The sequence below is a fragment of the Malus domestica genome, chromosome 10, assembly GCF_042453785.1.
Source record: "Malus domestica chromosome 10, GDT2T_hap1".
Classification (NCBI taxonomy): domain Eukaryota; kingdom Viridiplantae; phylum Streptophyta; class Magnoliopsida; order Rosales; family Rosaceae; genus Malus; species Malus domestica.
The window spans coordinates 37,337,677-37,357,267 of record NC_091670.1 but is presented as its reverse complement, the minus strand read 5'-3'; the positions used below and the strand labels follow the sequence as shown (position 1 = coordinate 37,357,267).

Here is a 19,591-nt window from a genome sequence, read left to right as displayed (position 1 = left end):
CCTATCGGCATGGATATATATAAAGGAGAGCCATTAATACCCAACAAACCAACAACCAAGCCTAATCCCACCAAGTAGCGTCGGCTGTATGAATTCTAGAATGCTATTGCGCTCGATTTTGCGCCATGTCTTCCCTTTAGCTCCAAGTACTCCATATCTTGTCTTAAAGTCTATTTCCAAGTCTTCCTAGGTCTTACTACCTCTTTTGCCCTAAGCTTCCGTCTCATAGTCGCATCTTCTAACCAGAGCATCTACAGGTCTTCGGTTCAAGTGTCCAAACCACCTTAACCGATTTTCTCTCATCTTATCTTCAATTGCGGTCACTCCTACTTTACCTCAGATATCATCATTTTTAATCCTATGTTTCTTGCATGCCTACACATCCATAAGCATTCTCATATGCACTACACTCACCTTTTTGCATGTATTGACTTTAGACCGCCCAACACTCCATGTCATAAAGCATTGCTGGCCTTATTATCGTCCAGTAAAAAATTTCCTAGAGCATTAGCAGCATATGAAGATCGCACAACAAACTCGATGCCCTCTTCCACTTCATCCATCCAACTTGTATTCTATGGTTGAGATCTCTATCTAATTCTCTATTCTTTTGCAAGATAGATCCAAGATGACAAATCATCCGCTCTAATGCATAAGGAAAATAAAATTACATGAGTAGTGAACTCGGTGCAGAATAAATGTCATAGACCTTGTTACACATAGGGTAATAATTGCAGTTCTATGACAGTTATTCTGCGACGTGTTTGCTGCTCATGTAATTTTATTTTTTTATTATTTTATTTTTTTTAACAAATCAATTTTATTTTTCTTAAGCATTAATGACTCTTCTTCATGTAGATGTCCATAAAGAAAACTCAAAAAAAATCAGCGAGACAACTGCAAATTGCAAACCCCCTTGCTATGGAAACTCATAAAGCTAACTGATAGCAGCTTTCCAATTAAGCCAAATAACTGAAAATGATAAATCTTTAAAATCTGTGGAAACCGAAGGCCACAATAAAGACCATACTCTTGTAAAAAAATTTAAAAACCCGTAAATTAAAATTAAAAACTACACATACCTTTGCTTCACCAGTGGATCTAGAGAAGCCATAAAGCCCCCTGTTTCACGCCATTCTTCACTGCTGGAGTATTAAGCCAAAATAACATCATTTTCACATGAATAGTAAGCATCATACCCCTTTTCTGCACTGCTCCTTTTGAGGGTAAGAATATACGACATACAAAGGATGTCAAAATCTTACTCCAAACCATAACAAGCCCAAGCAGTTGGGTTTTATGTAGTTCTCTTCAACATCGTTCAAAATGCTAAGCTTGAACCATTTTGGGTTGGACTCAACTTGTTTTCAGTAGTCTTTTCATAACCATTTTGAATGTTCAAATGGTTTCATGTACCATACTTGAAATCTTTTCCAGCAGGCTCAGAAGGTTTCAAGTAAAGTACTTCAAAACTTTTTGTTTCAGCTACATCACTTGAAGTTATGTCAAGCTAGTTTCAAAGCTTAATAAAAAGTGTCAATGAAAACATGAAAAGTTTACGACAGTAGAAAAGATGAAAAATGCATTGTCTCTAGATAATAATTTACTACAGTTTAGGGCTATCCACGCCCCAGTTCTAGGCAGCAAACTCACTTTCGGAATTAAGATGAAGAGTAATAGGGTTCTTGCAGGTTTTACGGTAATGACCAGTTGAGCCACATTTTCCACAATTCCGTGTAGACTGCTCTTCTCCACGGGACATTTTTTTTGGTTGAGACGGAGTTCTTTCCTTCTTGCACCTTTCACTTGACCCCTGTTTAGAAGAAAGTTCTGGTGATGATACCCCAACATCTTTCAATGCACAATCCAAAACCCTCTTAGCTGTCGAATAACTTATATTCACTCCAAGATCTTTCTGCACATCCTCAATGATATTTTTCGGCTTGCATTGGCACAAAACACCCTTGTATTTTGACTTTACAAACTCACCAATGAGCAAGCTGCTTGCTTGTCGGTGACTGCCATTTTTTGCATCTAACGAACTGAGATTTTTAGCATCTGATGAACAAGAGTGGCGACTATCATATTTTGTTATCATGAAATAATCAGAGTCTGGCGACTTGGTTGCATGGACTTTCCATGCGCAGTTGTTATTCACACATTCAACAGAAAATCTCTTTCTCGTGGACCTCTTAACTTTGAACTCAAAACTTCTTTTAATTGCAGCAAGGGCTAACATCTTCTGTAAATCCTTTTTGCTCTTGTACACTGAACCTAGTTCCATATCTCCCCCTGCTTTCAACCCCGAATTCAGCATCCTATTAACCATTTCTTCTGTGAGTTTACGCCAAGACCGAGCTCGAGGTAGAGATTTAGGAGGATTGAGATGATGATCGCAAAATTGCACATTTTCATGATACATATTATCAAATTGCCTGCTGTCATGAGGCAAATCATCAAATTGCAAGTTTGGCTGAGGCACCTCAGAAAGTTGCAGCTTGTCACAAGGCACATCATCATGTTGCAGGTTGTTTTGTTCCACATCAACTTCTATATTATCATGCTCCTTATCATTTTCGAAATCATCATGGATCAATCCATCAACACAATCAGAATTTGCTTGAGTCCCTGAACTGAAGTCCATTGGCATTGGACTGGAAATGAAGTCAAAGGAATTTTGTTCTTCATGTTGAGTGTGGGGATCTAATGAATGAGATTTTGTAGTATGAATTGCAAGGCCGATTGGAGCTTGTTGATTACTTCCACTTCCAGAAGCTAATACCCTGCGTTCAAGAGTAACGCACAATGGAATTTTCCAGTCCCGTGCAACACTCTCACAAATAAATGCAGCCACGTCATTATCATCTACTACTTCCGCAGGATACGGATGAGACTTTCCACTATATACAGCTTTCATTATAATTCCATATTCATTTGGGTCGACCTTCATGAGACCATACAGTCTATCTCGAAGCTCCTCATAAGTAAGTTTTTCAGAAACAACTAATGCCTTAGTTTTGCCACCCTTATATGAGGAATTCACCCACTTCCCATCATACTTGATCAAAATTGTCAAATTAGTCATTTTCCTGAAAGTAAACAATCTTTAACAATCATATAAAAGTAATACTTAACAAAACAATTTCAAAACACAATTTTCAGAACTACGTGCTCGAGATGGCTTCTACGTTCTAGTAGGTACTCGAAGGGGCATCTAACAACACTCCATTAGCAGTTCAACAATTCTATGATTTGATTGGACAGTTAAGTGATTAAAAGGCTCTCTTTACCAATCTGAGCCAGGATCAGCCTGGTCAGCAGCCTAACAAAACGAGTACAATGCAAGTGTCAAAACCCAAATACATAACTCATTTAGTCTATACAGTAATAAGATTTGTAGATGAATAAGTTGCTAACTGGGATTAAAATGTTGCACACAAATAAATACACAATATCAATGCACAAGGGTACAAAAGAATGCGGACTTATGTTCAACAATCTACCGATAACGGCCTACCAGCTCTTAGATGTGCAAAAACAAAGAGAGAATTGTCATTGGCTACAACCGGGTAAGTTCTTCCATCATGGGCTACCTTTTGCAAACAAAGTTGATGCTTTGGAAACAATGTAGCTTGTGATTTCTGCGTCATAAACCCTAAACCCTAACTGAATCTACAGCATAGCGTTTCATCTGTTTTGGTGCAGAAAGGGGGCAAAATCGCTAAAGCAAATCAATTGCATAATTTAATCCAACAAAATCAAGATATAATCAATAAAGAGTATGAATTTTACCAACGGCGAATGCTACAGAGTGTTGCTGACGATGGGCACGGTGGCGCCCGCGGCGGAGCCAACGGAGTCGTTTGGAGAGCTTTGGGTATGGACCAAGCTGTTGTACGACGGGCGTGGTGATAAGTGGTTGAAAATGGATATTGAACCTCGGTGGTATCGGTTTTGGGCCTTGGGCCTGGCCATGTGAAATTGGATCACAAATTCTTTCAAGGCCCATTTATAAAAGCCTATAGAATTACTCAACACCCCTCTCTCTAGAAAGCTTACTTGTTATATTCCATCGGTGCAAACGACCTCAATTGGACTGTAGAAGTAATCTTCATTTTATTATATTAAAGGATTTCGAACCCTATGTCTTACTCCTGTCCACCACACTACTTATCCTCGCAACATATTTTCTATGTTACCATAACACAACCTGGTACACCACGTCATAAAATAATTGGAGAAATTTTTATTTTCAAGTGTTCCTCCAAAGTGATGTACCAGACTAGGTCCCGAGTACATTGAAAAATCTCCCCCTCCTCACCAATAGTCTAATCCTAGTGGCTTAGATTGTACAAATAAATACTTGAGAAAAAGTACTCTTGTTTGTGAAATGATGTCGCAACGTTGGATTGATTTGAAGAAAATAAGTGATTGACTTTCACACAGAAAGAGAAAACAAGAGTGAAAAATCGCCTATTAGGAATTTGATAGTTCCACCATTGCCCTTTTTTATCAAATCACCAAAACATGAACCATACAAACACAACCCCAAATGTAGAGTAGGCCCTCTAATAATAATTAGCATATTTTGTTGGTGTAGGGTTGAAAGAATACTTGAATTTAGGACTCTCAAGGACAAGGATTTTGGGTGGAGGACCAATTGCTTTTTTTAAGTGGTTGAGAGTGGCTCCAGGTTTGTCCAGTTGGGTAGGCCATTGGAAACACAAGTTGATTCTTTGTTTGTTTGTTTCAGTTACTCCAAGACCAAACTAGGCCCCAAGTGATGCTATTGCACTCCTAGAGCTCAGTCTTGTCAGCCCACCATAGTAGTCGAGTGTTCTCATACTATCGTGATCAATTCAATGTGATACATATGTGTTAGCTCTATAATTAATTAATAATTATTAGCAATTGTACACGTGTTATGCATGTGCTTATGAAAGTTTTATAAATAAAATTTATAAAGAGAGAAAATATAAAATGATGCATGCTCTTATGAGCAATTGAAATATTGCTCCTAACTTTTATTTTGGTTATTTTTCTTTAATTTTGTTGATAGAGTTGTTTGATTGTTTTACACTATTTTAATTGACGAAGAGGATTTTGTTAATAGATAGTTTAGGTGTTGGTTCTTCATAATTAACTTAATATTATGGCAATCATTTACCAAGATCAAAATCTGGTTGAAATGATTTGAGAAGCGATCTGAGACCACACTATGTGGATATTTATATATTTTTGTTGCATCCAAATCATATTTACAACAATTCAAAAACGTCCTTTCAAACTAGTGATGACAAATACCAGCATGAGGTTTTGTCAACCCATATTTGTTCTTCTTTCCGACTCAGAAAATATAATACGTCAAATATACTTTACAATAAAGACAAGTTCTGTCAATTATGTACCTCTATGAATATCTAAATTCAGATTCGGTACAACTGAACTAGCTTTCCGCTAAACTCTATGACATCTCCTCTAAATAATTGTTCATAACTTGCTGCATTTTGTCAAATCTGGCAAGTGGTCACTTGCTAAATGGAAGTCAATTTCACCTTATATGATTTGCCCTTTATTGCTTCGAGTCCTGAATCGGTAGATCTCCTATCCAATACCTCCAAGTCCTAACCCTGAATTCCAAGGCAAATGCAACTCATGAATGACTCATTTTTAGCAGCAACTTCTCCTAATATTAATTAGATATAAACTGCTTGCATGCAGATTATACAACCTATTAGGTATGCAAAGCCCTAGAAGAACCAGATCGAATTCCCTTCTGGATCTCTTTGGCATTAGGGTCTAGCTAGGGTCATTGCAATGGAGACCATTGGGTCAATTTATCCACTGTTTTAGGGTTTTGGGTTTCAACGAATCAATTACATAATGCAATTCATGATCATGATCACATCAAATAGTGCTTCTGTAAAATATAGTAATAAGTTCAAGGGTAAATTACACAGTAGCCTCTCAGGTTTTGAGGTTTATTACAACCCCATACGACAACTTTAAAACATTTCACTTTCATACCTCAAGTACTATTTTATTTCAATATAATACATCCGTTAGATTTTCCATCAATTAATTCGTTAAATGCTGACGTGGTTGCCACATTTGTGCCACGTGGCAAAAAAAATTTTAATTTTTTAAAAAAAAACCTGAATTTTCTCAACCAAAAAAAAAATTAATTGAAACCCACATCTACAACCAGCGATCAGAAGGAGGAAAAGAAAAAAAAAATATTTGTCCCTCCCCCAGCGACCAGAAGAAGAAAGAAGAAGAACCCCCCTCCAGTCCCCCCCCCCCCCCCGCGCCCAGCAACCCTCCCCCCACCCCGACCCAGCTCCCTTCCTCCTTCTTCTTCTTCTTCTTCTTCTTCTTGCAGATCTGGGTTTTTTTTTTTTTTTTTATTTTCTTCCTCCGACGACCCTCCTCCCGTCCCCCCTGCGCCCAGCAACCCTCCCCCCACCCCGACCCTGCTCCCTTCCTCCCTCTTCTTCTTCTTCTTCTTCTTCTTGCAGATCTGGGTTTCTATTTTATTTTATTTTTTATTTTCTTCCTCCAACGACCCTCCTCCCGTCCCCCCGCGCCCAGCGACCCTCCCCCCACCCCGATCTCTTCTTCCTCTTCCTCTTTTTCCTCTTCTTCTTCTTCTTGCAGTGGGTTTCTATTTTTTTTTTCTTTTTCTTTCTTCCTCCCTCCTCTTCTTCTTCTTGTAGATGTGGGTTTCAAATTTGTTTTTTTTTTTTTTGAGAAAATTCAAGTTTTTAAAAAAAAATTAAAAATTATTTTATTTGCCACATGGCAGACATTTGGCAGCCACGTGGCATATATGTGGCAGCTATGTCAGCATTTAACAGATCAATGGATGGAAAATGTAATGGATGTATTATTTTGAAATAAAATAGTACTTAAGGTATGAAAGTGAAATGTTTTAAAGATATTGTAAGGAATTGAAATAGACCCCAAACCTGAGGTATGAAAATGTAATTTACTCTAAGTTCAATGATTTGGCAAAGTACGTGTAATTTCTTAAAAAAGGAGTAGAAAGTTCCATCATTTTTGTAAAGGATAAAGAATTTCTTTGTCGAAATAAGTTGCAAGAATTGAAGTTTCTACAAGTGGAGAGAGGACTATCAATCTCAATGATCAACTAGATGCGAGTGTGGTGACAACATGACCAAGGAAAATAATTTTCCCACATTTTTTTTTCTCTCTTTGGACATTTGCGTTTAATTATGGTCTTTATATCAATAAAATATAAAAAATTCAAGAGATAATTATAGATAAAATGTATCAAAAAGAGAAAGTGCATAAATCATTTTCCTTTGTGCAAGTGGAGAGGACTATCGATCTCATTAATCAGCTAGAGTGGTGACAGCATGACAAGTGACATGGGTGTTTATATAGGATTATATATGTGGCTGCCCTGCCCTAGCTAGGCAGCCTGTTGGGTGTGTGCTTTGTCACTGTTTTTGCCAGTTATATGCTGCAGCCACTTAAGATGTTGATGTGGGATTTCTTTGACGTTTATACGCCCCAACTTGGTTGCTCCAGAATGCTCGGATCCAATTGGAAATATATACAATCACCAACACGCCTTGTCCATTCAGCTTGGCAATAGCACAAGCAAGTTATTGGTCGCACTCTTCTGGTGAAAATTTTCTGCCAACTACTTGCATATATACGATCCAAAGCAAACATGCATGCCACATTCTATTGTTAAAAAATATTGACAGGTTCAAATTCACATATTGACAATATAACACATTTGTCCGATAATATAAGTATGCTGACAAGAGATATTACCCACACATGTATATAAGTTAATGATATGCATACATATATTCAAATATGTCGGAACTATATAAAGAAGTATAAACAGTGTCTTAGAGCATCTCTAATCATTCTCTCTTATTTTTAGTTCAATTTTAGCTAAAAACTAGAAAGTTACCTTAGAAGCTCTCTAAAAAAATTATGCTCCAATGATACTCTTTAGTTTAGGGAGTCATAATGATTGTGGACTAATAAGAATAGAGTTTTTAGTTAAAATTAGCAATTAATGCTAGGAGCTCTTGTCTTGTCCCTTAGATTTAGAAGGTGAATAAGGAGTGTGATTGGAGATGAATTTTTCCAAATTCTCTTTAAAATTTAGCTAAGAACTCATTTGAGATGTCCTTTAAAGATGCTCTTACACTAATTAGGTTAATTTTAATAAGAAAGTAAAGTTAGTTGCATCGTTAGGTTGCATAAAGTGTAGGGGGGCAGTCGGCCCTACATATCTTGACTCATGATTTATGTCTTCTAACCCCACCTGCCTAACTTTAATATTAAGATGCTTTAGCGTTTTCCATTCCCAGATATAGTCAGATCTCATTGGTCTGGTTCATGCACCTTGACAAGTCCTAGTGATTATATAGAAATACACATAAGTAAGCAAGCACAAAAGAAAAAACAGAAAGGAAAAGTTAATTAAATTGGAAATTTAGCAAACTGATCGAGAAGGCTAAGAACTTTTAAGAGAGGCATAGAAAAAGGGCGGTGGAAAAGTAACAAGTCCTGTATATTGAATATGTGATTTGCTCAAACACCTACGTACAGAACAAGAGTCTGACATATATCATTCGAATATTTTGTGTTGCAATCAGTCCTAACTGGAAAAACACACCATGAGAGTTTTTCTTAAGAAAGAGTCAATTTCCACAAACATAAGATAAGATGCTTTTTTTGATATCAAAATTTCCAACCACTTCACCTTCATATTCCTTTTCGTCATACATTCCTTTTCGTCATACATCTCACTGCTTCGAAATTCAATCCTCCCTCTCGAGTATGTAAATTTGTTCTGCGTAAAAAGGTAGTCAAAGTGCTTATTCCACAAGCCACTTGTTAGACCTTGGTCAAAGGGCAAGACATAGAACAGTCTACTAGAGAGAGAGAGAGAGAGAGAGAGAGAGAGAAGAGAAAACGAACTTAAGTATTAATTCTGTTCTATGGCATTAAGTATTAGTTAATTAATCAAAGAGTGGTAAAGTTTGGCAGGTCTTGGCAGTTGGTAGTTTATTCAGATCAGTTGCGGGAATATGTTTTGTAAATTCATCCATGTGGGCCTTCTCCATGCAGTCAATTATTCTATCAGAAAAAAGAAAGACAAAGCGGAACACATGATTCGCATCCCAATCTGCATACACTGTGCTCCAGTGAGCAGTGTTTGGTGCGTAAAAACTAGAAAGCTCGGAAAGGAGAGTTTGGCGGGGGTACTGTTCTCCACATACCTAAACATTGATATGCATAATCTCGACCTACCAAAATATTAAGAAAAAAAATTAGGAAACTAAAGGGGTTGGGTCAAAAGGCAAGGGGCTTTTCTTGATACCTATAAAACTTACTTGGTGTGCGATATTACTTTAAACTTTTTAGTCAATCTTCATTATCCCACTTTTTGTATAAAATAACTAATTAACATGGGATATCATTCAACGATATAGCGAAAGAGGACACATAAGTCTTCCTTAATTGCGTTGGTTAAAATAGAAAAAAGCTTAAAACAAATGTATCACAAACGCAAATGGTTCTCTACCACAGTGATGGAGAAGAGTATTACCCTTACACTACGACGTGGGCTCAAACCCTGTTGGCTTTCTAATATAACATCTAATTTAACAAATTTATTGTTTGACAAAAAAAAAAAGATGACAAACATTAATTAATCTAATGGAGAATGTAATCATGCATTCTTATACATCAATACTAAACAAGGTTAAAGAGTCTCACACATCGGTGAAAGGTGAAATCTTGAAAGGGCTTATAAAAAGTTAGGCTACTCACCATATTGCTAATTGGTTTTAAGGTAGAACCTCAATTTCCTTCATGATATCAAAGGAGGTTGGCTCACATATGAAGCTCAACGACCACACGTGTTTCACGTCACTCAATTTGATTGTCTACATGCGAAGGTAAAAAGAGTTCCACATTCTTACAACCTCTAACCAGAAGTCATATAATGAGTTAGAGTTACGATGGATCAACAAAGTTGAACACTTTAATAGTGTAACAAATCAAAGACTAGGGTTTCTCTAATGTGCGTGTGCACATGTGCAACCGTGTGTGCACGTGGGAAGAATGGAACCGAACACTACATGATGTGCTTTTCAGCCAACCCTTCCTTGGAGGTCACTGACTAGTAACCTCGTAGATTCGTGGGGGTTTTGATCTCTTGCCTTCTTAATATATATAGTTATATACAATATAACAAAATTCATATTATATAATCCTTGTAGAATTAGGCTTAGTTAAATTAGTTAACCCAATGTATATATTCTTTTATGACACTCAAGTTTAAGTATCTTTTTCCGTAATTTAAATTAACTTAATGCAAACTATCGCCTATATAAAAAAATATATAAAAAAACCCTCTATTATCTCAAACAGTTCATCATAGTAGTAATTAGTTTTAAGTTCCTTATTTGCATCCAAAATCTTCAATATATGATTCATCACTAATATAAATCATTATAATATTTTTTTTTGGCCATATAGTATCATAAACTACGTACTGCATATGTTGTCTCAGTCATTAGGGTTGTTGAACACTACGATTGACAGGCTATGTTTAATCATAAAACATGGGTGTCAATTGTTTCTCCCTCGTATGGAAATTTGTATAACAGCAATTACAACCAAGTTCTTGATTAAATTCCTATATGATCTTTTCCAATCTTTAACCACTAAATTCATTGGTTATCAGACCTCACAAGGAACATCATACCTTCTGCGATTGAAACTGGTAGCATCTAAACACACACACACACACACACACACACACACACACACACACACATATATATATACATATTTGTTCCTCACCTTTCCTTTTTCTTATCTTTTAAAATAATGGTTTAACTTGCTTTTACTTAATTTGTATTGATCATATTTGCATAGTTTCAACTATCAAGAGTTGGTGGTACCGTCCATGAATCCAATTAATTGCAGCTTGATTAATATTGCTAATAATTTGTCATCATCAGAAACCACTTTCTAAAATCTCAATTAATGACTGCACTAATCAACTATTATTGCTCTAAATTATAGTCATTCGCTTTCTTGTGTTTTCATGTGCCAACTGCTAACTACCACAATAACCAACTTCTCCATTTGAAATAATCAGGTTTCTGTGCTTTAATCCATCCGTTAATTCATTATTGGTTCATGTTATAATTATAGTACTTTGGTTTAGTTTATATGGTTTAAATAATTAAACTTTTGGGTGCTAACATGTGATTTGCCCGGCTTCGTGGAGCGCTAACTTAGTTATCCTAAGTTTTTCATGATTTTGGGTAATCCACTCTACTAAATAATTAATTTTAAGACATACGCGTTTAAGGCCTTACCCAAGCTAGGTGGTGCGTTTTCAGGTTAATAATATATTGATACATCTACTACTACTAAATAAAGGGAAGAACATAGCGAAAAAATAAATGTTATATACAAGTAACACGGAGAAACCAAAACCGACACACAAAACGAGTTTTGATTAATACTATTCCAGAATTAGTGGGCCAAAAGAAGAATACCCACTTTTGAGTTGAGATGCTATGAGTTCAAATTCCACGCACAAAAGTTGGCACTCAAGTTTCTAAATTGGACAATAATAATTATAATAAAAACGTCATAAGCTAATTAGATTTTTCGCTCTGCGAGTATCGGAAGAGAAACATCTATTGTACTCAGATTATTCTTACTTTGCAAATAGACTATTTTTAATAATAATAATAATAATAATAATAGCCGCACCTAAATTTTGTGTGAGGATGTCAAAGGAGAATCCAAAATCGAATGTTATGAAAACATAACTGTAAACTGGAAGCAAAATTTGAACTGAGCACAAACCATTCATTTCCGCCAAGGTAGATGTGTCTGTCACTATAAGTGCTTCCCTGTAGTAGTACTTTCTGTCCCCGTACGTATTGTGAAGCGATTTGTGTGGTTTGTCCATGCCAAAGCCAGTCGGATGAGATGTGGACAGGGCCTATATCTATTTGCATGGCCAACGAAAATTAAGTGTCTTTCTTTTTACTAGTGGACTGCAACATTTTCCTTGACTAGTCTCGGTTGTTTGAACGATTAAAACCATTGTCCAATTCTATTTTTTTTACTTTTTGGCCTAAGTAATTAAAAAGTTGCTTAGAAACAATGTTCGAGTCATGAGATTTGACAGCGGACTTAAAAATCACTTACATATGTTTACGCCCAATCATATGCATTATAACTAAGAAATATTAAATTGATATCATGAAGAAATATTAGATTGAATGGGTGATTTTATTCATAGGGTAATCCCTTCATATAAACATCACAAGCCTTGAACTTTAAGGATTAAAATTCCTTAAAATGTAGGAAATTTAAAATACATTAAAATACAATTCTTGTAAAATAAAGAATCTAACTTATGTTGGGTTTTTTTTCTTTCGATATGTTGGGTTTAATTCTATCAAATAATGACCAAATTAAGCACTGCAAAGTTTGCAAGTTGGTCGGGGAGTTGGTGCTAGGGTTTTCATGAGAGATTATTTTCATTTAACTTACTTGGCCCAATTTTCATTTTCCTATAGGCATCCGGTGGCTCTTATATATGGACGGCATACAATGCAAGCTACAAATCCGTTTAATGCTGTGCTTTGGTACCATTTGTCCCCGAATTGTGAAGCAAGTAATTGGGTGGTTTGTCATTGTCATTTGTCAAAGCCAATCAGATCATATGAGCTAGGACAGTGAAGTGTCATGGCTCTTCACAAATTGCTTAAGACTGCAACATTTTTCCTAAAAGATTTTTGCAAGTTGTATGTTGGATGCTACTAGTATTGCCATGCAATTACCCTTTCATCATTTCACCAAGCACTCATGGTGTCGATGATGCTATCCGATCTTGTCGCCTTCAAAATTTTCCTACTCACTTTGATGTTTTTTGTCATGGGCGGTCGACGTACGTAGTAATTAAACGTGTATCGCATGTTCCATGTTGTTGAGATATATAGCGAAAGGGTAATATTAGACAATCCAAATTTTTAAACAAAATTTTGAAAACCAAATGATGTGGTTAAAGATAATCGAATTATTACTTAAGTGTTGATTAACATGTTTATTTATTATTTGTGACATATCATATAATTTGCAAATTTGGTTTAAAGATTTGGTCTCTAGCATTACTCTATAGCGAAAAGATGAAGAAAAAAAATGACTTTCATTGATGAATATTTGGAGAAAGATTTCGTAAAGAAGAGAGGGAAAGAGAGATCATTTTACACTTAACAATATAACAGAACCTAAAACTAAATCTTATCCTCTCTATCCTTCTTAACAGAATGAATTACAAAACTCTCTAAGTCCAGTACAAGGACAGAGGAAGACCCATGACAAAATTACTATCAAGGTCCACAGTAGTAAGGCTGGAAATGGAGTGACTATTTCCTACCATAGTAGCTCATGCGAAAGAGAAGTCCTTGACATTGATAACACTTGATAGTTAAAAGAAAAAATAAAAATCATTTTGCACTGCTCTATTTGAAATTATAAGGAAGAAATCATGTACGTTTGATTACGTTAAAGTTAACTATATGTTTATTGTTGAATGTGGCTCTTTTACCACAATGGTGGAAAAATGTTGTGTCTTTGCATGACAGCGTGAGTTCGAACTCTGTCGGTGGTTAATCTAACATTTAACTTACTAACATTATCACTCGACTCGGAAAAAAAAAAAACTATATGTTTATAGTTCTTGTTTGCAAATGAAATGAGCTTTTTTTTCCCGAAATCTATGGTCATAATAGGAAGGAGATTTTATAAATATTTGTTCTGGAAAATATATTATTGCCTCCTAATTACTAGCCCGTAGATTGCAGAGTTCAAGCTTAAAGTTAATGCTAGGGAGATCAAATTTGGCAAACCCTAGCATTATCCCAAGCTTAACAAGGCATGCAATTAATTTACAACGTAATTTTCAAAAGTGAATACACGTGTCATGCCATTTATTGGTTACTGATATTGAAATATTCACTTGAAAATCAGGTAATTAAACTACTATTAATTAGAGCATTTTGGTTAACCATGATAGGGTTCTAACTGATTTTTAAGGTAACAAACTTTGTTAAGAAATAGGATCTAAAACGAACCCAGTAAATAAAGCAGTACATGTGGTTCCTTCTTTTGTTTCATTTGAGCTTTTACCGTGTGTAAAATGAAAATGACTCTGAGTCTCTGCTTGTTGTTGGATGCATCATCCTTGTATTCTTTTTAATTTTTTCAAGTGTCTGACAAAAATGATAAATCCAGTGAAAAATGATGATATAGACTCTTGTAAACTGCTGTTAATTGTGAGTAATAGACTTTTCTTGCTATGCATGCAACGAAAAAGAGGAGAAGCATTCGAGATACTTTGAAAATCAAGTACATTACTTCAGTTAGGTTATCCTGTTAATTAAAATTAAAGAAGGAAGTCCCAACTCTAACCTAGGTGAATTTTTATAAGTCTTCTCCAACAGGCAAAATACAAGAACAGTTGCTTAAACAAATTGAAGATATGTTATGGATAATGGAGAGATGAAGATCATACACCATCAGCCATCTTTATCATCCGTCTTTGTCCAGTGGCCCTCGAAAGTGCCTCCGGTGTCCCTGGCAAGTGCCTCCGGTAGCTTTGATATTGGACAGCAACCAGAAGCCCATCTTGGGGTCCTGGATATGTTCACCAAACTACAAATCACACACCAAATTTCGACCTTCGATCCCATCATTACTCAAATCCCTAGGGACCTCCCAATACTAAGAAGATAACCATTCGCATTTTGGGGACGCAGCACCTCGGATATATAATGATAAATCATCTTAACCACTTGAGTTTGGAGTCTCTTAAAATTTATAATTATATATGTAAACTCATGCATGATGCAACTCTCTTTCATATATAATTTTCAGCAAATAAATACAGTGATAAAAAAAAAAAGCAAATAAAACAGAAAATAAATAACCATTCATTCTTCAATCTTGTCAAGCTATATACATGATGTGAACAATAAATACATACATACATACATACATATATATATATATGTTTATACCATCCTAAACCTTAAAAGTGCATGCATGATTTAATTAGTATTTGTAACCTTGATTAAGCAGTGTATCATGATAAGAGGTCAAGAAAGATCGATCCATTTTTATTTATTTTTTATTGCTTTTCCATGATAGCGGTTGAGATATGATGGAAAAATTTGGTTGCGATTTTTAATGCAAAGAAACACAACCTATATGGTATAAATATGACAATAAAAAAGACAACACTATGGTCGCAACAATTACCATATCTAGACAAAAAGAAAGTTTTGAATTAAATCAATTGGACACAACATTTACAATAAAAAAAAGGGTCGGGAACGTGCTATAGTCACATAGGGGGGCCATGGATGTTGATATAGACCATGACATGGTTTCATTTCATAATAATATGTGCGATCTCAAACCAATAAGGTTCTCAGCTTGCGAGAATCTGAACATCTATTGTATGCAGTCTTACTCTTGCTTTGCAAGGAAGATGTTTCCATAACCAAATGGATAGTGGAAATGGCTAAACAGATCATATACATGTTCTTTTTCGCTTGATTTTCAACTACTCTGTAAGTTATCACACTCAAATTCTATTTGACAATATTTTTAAAACAACCAAAATGTTTCTCAATGACGAAAGCGTTTGTAAGTTATATAAGTATCTTTTTAGTGCATTCTTAAGAAGCTCGTGTCATATAAACCAACTGCTACATCATATATCACTTATCATGTATTGTGATTAACTTATGTAACTAAAAATGCGATCACTTATGTGTTACTTTGGTATAATATATGTACGTGTGACGTGGGACAGTGGGAGGGATGAGAGGGAGGTGTGGGGGCAACGATTTGACCACGATTTTAGTGGTGGAAAGAGAGTAAAAAACGGCCACGTGGGGTGGGGTGACCTTACCATGAGGGCCTGAAGAGGGAGGGACGCGGAGTTGCATAAAAAAGGGCATCACTTGGACTTGCGGTGGAGACTGGTGCCGGACATGGTCACGATTTCTGTAATCTTCACACTCCATCCTATCTCCTTGATCATCCTTTCCTTTTTTGTGGGCATGCATGTGTCATTGTGTTTCCTCTCTCTTACTCTTATTTTATTGGTCCCTAATTCTAGGACCCAATAAAAAATAACCCAATTATTCATTCGTTTTGCTTCAAAGTAAAACCCATCTGGTCTTTTGTAGTTCAGTTCATTATTAGAATCAAAGTAATGCCACCCTTATTACATATATGTACCATTATTTGTATCATTTAAGACATGTAGGACTCACCTGCACATATGGATCTTATCTCTATTAGAGGGATGATACAAATGTGTGGTAAGAATAGAATTTTGTTAGAATCTACATTCACTGATATTTTGTGTTTGACTCTCTTTTTAAGAAAAGACTAAACTTAATAACAAGAGTAATGCTATGGAGATAAATTTGTAGATAAAATTTGCAAATCAAATGATTTGTCACCAATAGGAAATGTGAACATTTATCAATACTTAAGGAATAATCAAATCATCAACTTCTATATCATTTAGTTTACAAAAATTTATTTACAAATTTAGTCTCTCTAGTATTATTTTAGTAACAATAGTGCATCGCCTACTATAACGCTTCATATCATGTAAGTTTTGCTCTCGTCTTGATGTATGGTTAAAATTATGTCGTATCACCCATTTTTTTTCATTTTCGTTTTGTTTGAGGAAGAAAAAGAAGAAAAAATTGGAATTGCACCCTCTCATAGTCTTAATTCAAATGTCAATTCCCAAAGAGTAATGTTATCCATACCATATTTTCATACTACATTTCTATATCACCTTAGGTGGCATCTGATGTGAACAGCCACATTATTTGAAAAATTTGCAAAACCCAAGGAAATGAAGGAGAAAGACTTCTCGTATACCACAATCATCATTTAATTAACTAGTTTTTCTTAATTATTAGTTTATTAAATAATGAACTAAATTAAAAAATTTGATTAATTCAAATGATGTGGCTATCCACATCAAATGCCACCTAAAGTGATATAAAAATGTGGTACAAACGTCCTTCCCACCAATCCAACACAATACGTGGTCTTCTCTCAAGATGTCTGAGGTGGACTGCACCTCCTTCACAAATAAACAACTTCTCTTTTCACCTCCCCTCCCAACTCTATTTATACTCCACATTTCCTACTTCCTTTCTCCCCAAACCTCTCACTTCCTCTCTCTCTCTCTCTCTCTCTCTTCTCTTTGCTTTCACCCAGAGGTTTTAACGAAAGCAAAAACACAAAAACCTCCGTAAGCATACACAAAGCTATGTCAACTCTTCCAAAAGCACCTAACTCTAATAGTTGGGCACAAATGCATCTCTCTTTCTCTTCTTCTTCATCAGTAGTGGATCCTATGGGCTTCTCCAAAAGGTCCATCTCCTTGAAGAGCAGCAAAAACCGTAGAAATTCGAGTATCATTCACTGTGCTTTACGATCTCCCTCAGTTCTTCACTTCCCAAAACCACCCTACAACACACCAGTAATTACCAAGGAAGCCACTCCAGCAAAACCCAAAACACGTCAGCTTCCACAGTGGAATTTACTACAGAAAGCAGCTGCCATGGCGATCGACGTGGTCGAAGGAGCATTAGTCTCACGTGAGCGCCAAAACCCACTTCCCAAAACCTCAGACCCACGTGTCCAAATGGCCGGAAATTACGCTCCTGTGCCGGAGCAAGCCGTCCGCCACTCCTTACCCGTTACCGGCACCATACCCGACTGCATTAACGGCGTCTACGTCCGCAACGGCGCCAACCCATTACACGAGCCCGTGGCCGGGCACCACCTTTTCGACGGCGACGGCATGGTTCACGCCGTCAGCATCGATTCCGGTTCTGCCAGCTACGCCTGCCGGTTCACCGAGACTCAGAGGCTCGTCCAAGAAAGGGAAATGGGGCGACCAGTTTTCCCCAAAGCCATCGGCGAGCTCCACGGCCACTCCGGCATCGCTCGCCTCCTCTTATTTTTCGCACGTGGGGCTTTAGGCCTCCTCGATAAAAACCAGGGCACAGGCGTCGCAAACGCCGGCCTAGTCTACCACAACGGCCGCCTCTTAGCCATGTCGGAAGACGACTTGCCGTACCAGGTCCGGGTCACTAAATCCGGGGACCTCGAAACGGTCGGTCGTTACGATTTCGACAGCCAGCTGGGGTCAACAATGATCGCACACCCAAAGGTCGACCCGGAGTCCGGCTCTCTCCACTCCCTCAGCTACGACGTCGTTCAGAAGCCGTATTTAAAATACTTCCACTTCTCCCCCAATGGCGCGAAATCCCCGGACGTGGAGATCCCATTGGCAGGGCCCACCATGATGCATGACTTCGCGATCACCGAGAACTACGTCGTGATCCCGGACCAGCAGGTGGTGTTCAAGCTCGGAGAGATGATCACGGGTGGGTCTCCTGTGATCTACGACAAGACCAAGATGTCGCGGTTCGGAATTCTTAAGAAGAATGAGGAGAACGCCGACGACATCATCTGGGTTGACTCTCCCGACACGTTCTGCTTCCACCTCTGGAACGCGTGGGAGGAGCCCGAGTCGGACGAGATCGTTGTGATTGGATCCTGCATGACTCCCCCCGACTCAATCTTCAACGAGTGCGGTGAGAACCTCAAAAGCGTGCTGTCCGAAATCCGGCTCAATTTGAAAACCGGCGAGTCGACTCGGCGGGCGATTTTGTCTGAGTCGGACGCCGTGAATTTGGAGGCGGGAATGGTGAACAGGAACCGACTTGGTAGGAAAACTCGGTTCGCTTACCTCGCAATTGCCGAACCGTGGCCGAAAGTTTCGGGTTTTGCCAAAGTAGATCTTTTCACCGGGGAGGTGAAAAAGTTTTTTTACGGCGATAAGAAGTACGGTGGTGAGCCGTTTTTCGTGCCGAGCACGGCCGAGGGCGCGTCGGAGGACGAAGGTTACATTCTGACGTTCGTTCACGACGAGAAGAAATGGAAGTCGGAGCTTCAGATTGTTAACGCGGTAAATATGAAGTTGGAGGCTACGGTAAAGTTACCTTCAAGGGTACCCTACGGGTTTCATGGGACGTTTATAGAATCGAAGGACTTGGTAAATCAGGCATAGATAGAACGGTGAAAAAAAGAAGCAAAGTGGTGACAGTGTTGTTAGGGATGGGTGAAAATAGGGAAGGGAGACATTACCAGAGGGATTTGTAGAGAAGCAGACAATGTCCCCGGATTTTCTCCTGGAATATTTTTAAACCCTAAAAACTTTCTTGGTTTTGCTAAGCAGATGGGTAGATTTTTTTTGTTTTGTTTTTGTTTTTGTTTTTTTTTACGGTCATCCTTTGGGTACGGTAATTAGGTTTTGATGATGATGATGATCGGAGATCAGCTTGTAGCTTTTGGAGTGTAGGTAGCCCTTCGAGCTCAGCTGGTTTATGTTTCTTCTATCTTTCTTCACTCTGTGAAATATTTTTAATGCAGAAGTTCGATCTGTGTTTTA

General features: G+C 37.3%; 2 protein-coding genes across 2 annotated transcripts; one reads left to right on the top strand and one right to left on the bottom strand.

The window, feature by feature from the left end:
- Positions 1-1,500: 1,500 nt before the first annotated feature.
- On the bottom strand, positions 1,501-3,921 carry LOC108172751 (uncharacterized). The gene is made up of 2 exons (XM_017335239.3): positions 3,793-3,921; positions 1,501-3,089 (listed from the first exon to the last, which is right to left on the bottom strand). The coding sequence occupies exon 2, from the start codon at positions 3,083-3,085 to the stop codon at positions 1,637-1,639; it is 1,449 nt and encodes a 482-aa protein (XP_017190728.3). The 5' UTR covers positions 3,086-3,089; positions 3,793-3,921; the 3' UTR covers positions 1,501-1,636.
- A 13,139-nt stretch (positions 3,922-17,060) lies between these two features.
- Positions 17,061-19,591, top strand: LOC103435001 (9-cis-epoxycarotenoid dioxygenase NCED2, chloroplastic-like). The gene has a single exon (XM_008373388.4). The coding sequence runs from the start codon at positions 17,399-17,401 to the stop codon at positions 19,208-19,210; it is 1,812 nt and encodes a 603-aa protein (XP_008371610.3). The 5' UTR covers positions 17,061-17,398; the 3' UTR covers positions 19,211-19,591.

What these genes read in the sequence shown, in the direction of transcription:
- LOC108172751 (XM_017335239.3), bottom strand. Translation starts at nt 3,085, where the DNA reads ATGACTAATTTGACAATTTTGATCAAGTATGATGGGAAGTGGGTGAAT.
- LOC103435001 (XM_008373388.4), top strand. Translation starts at nt 17,399, where the DNA reads ATGTCAACTCTTCCAAAAGCACCTAACTCTAATAGTTGGGCACAAATG.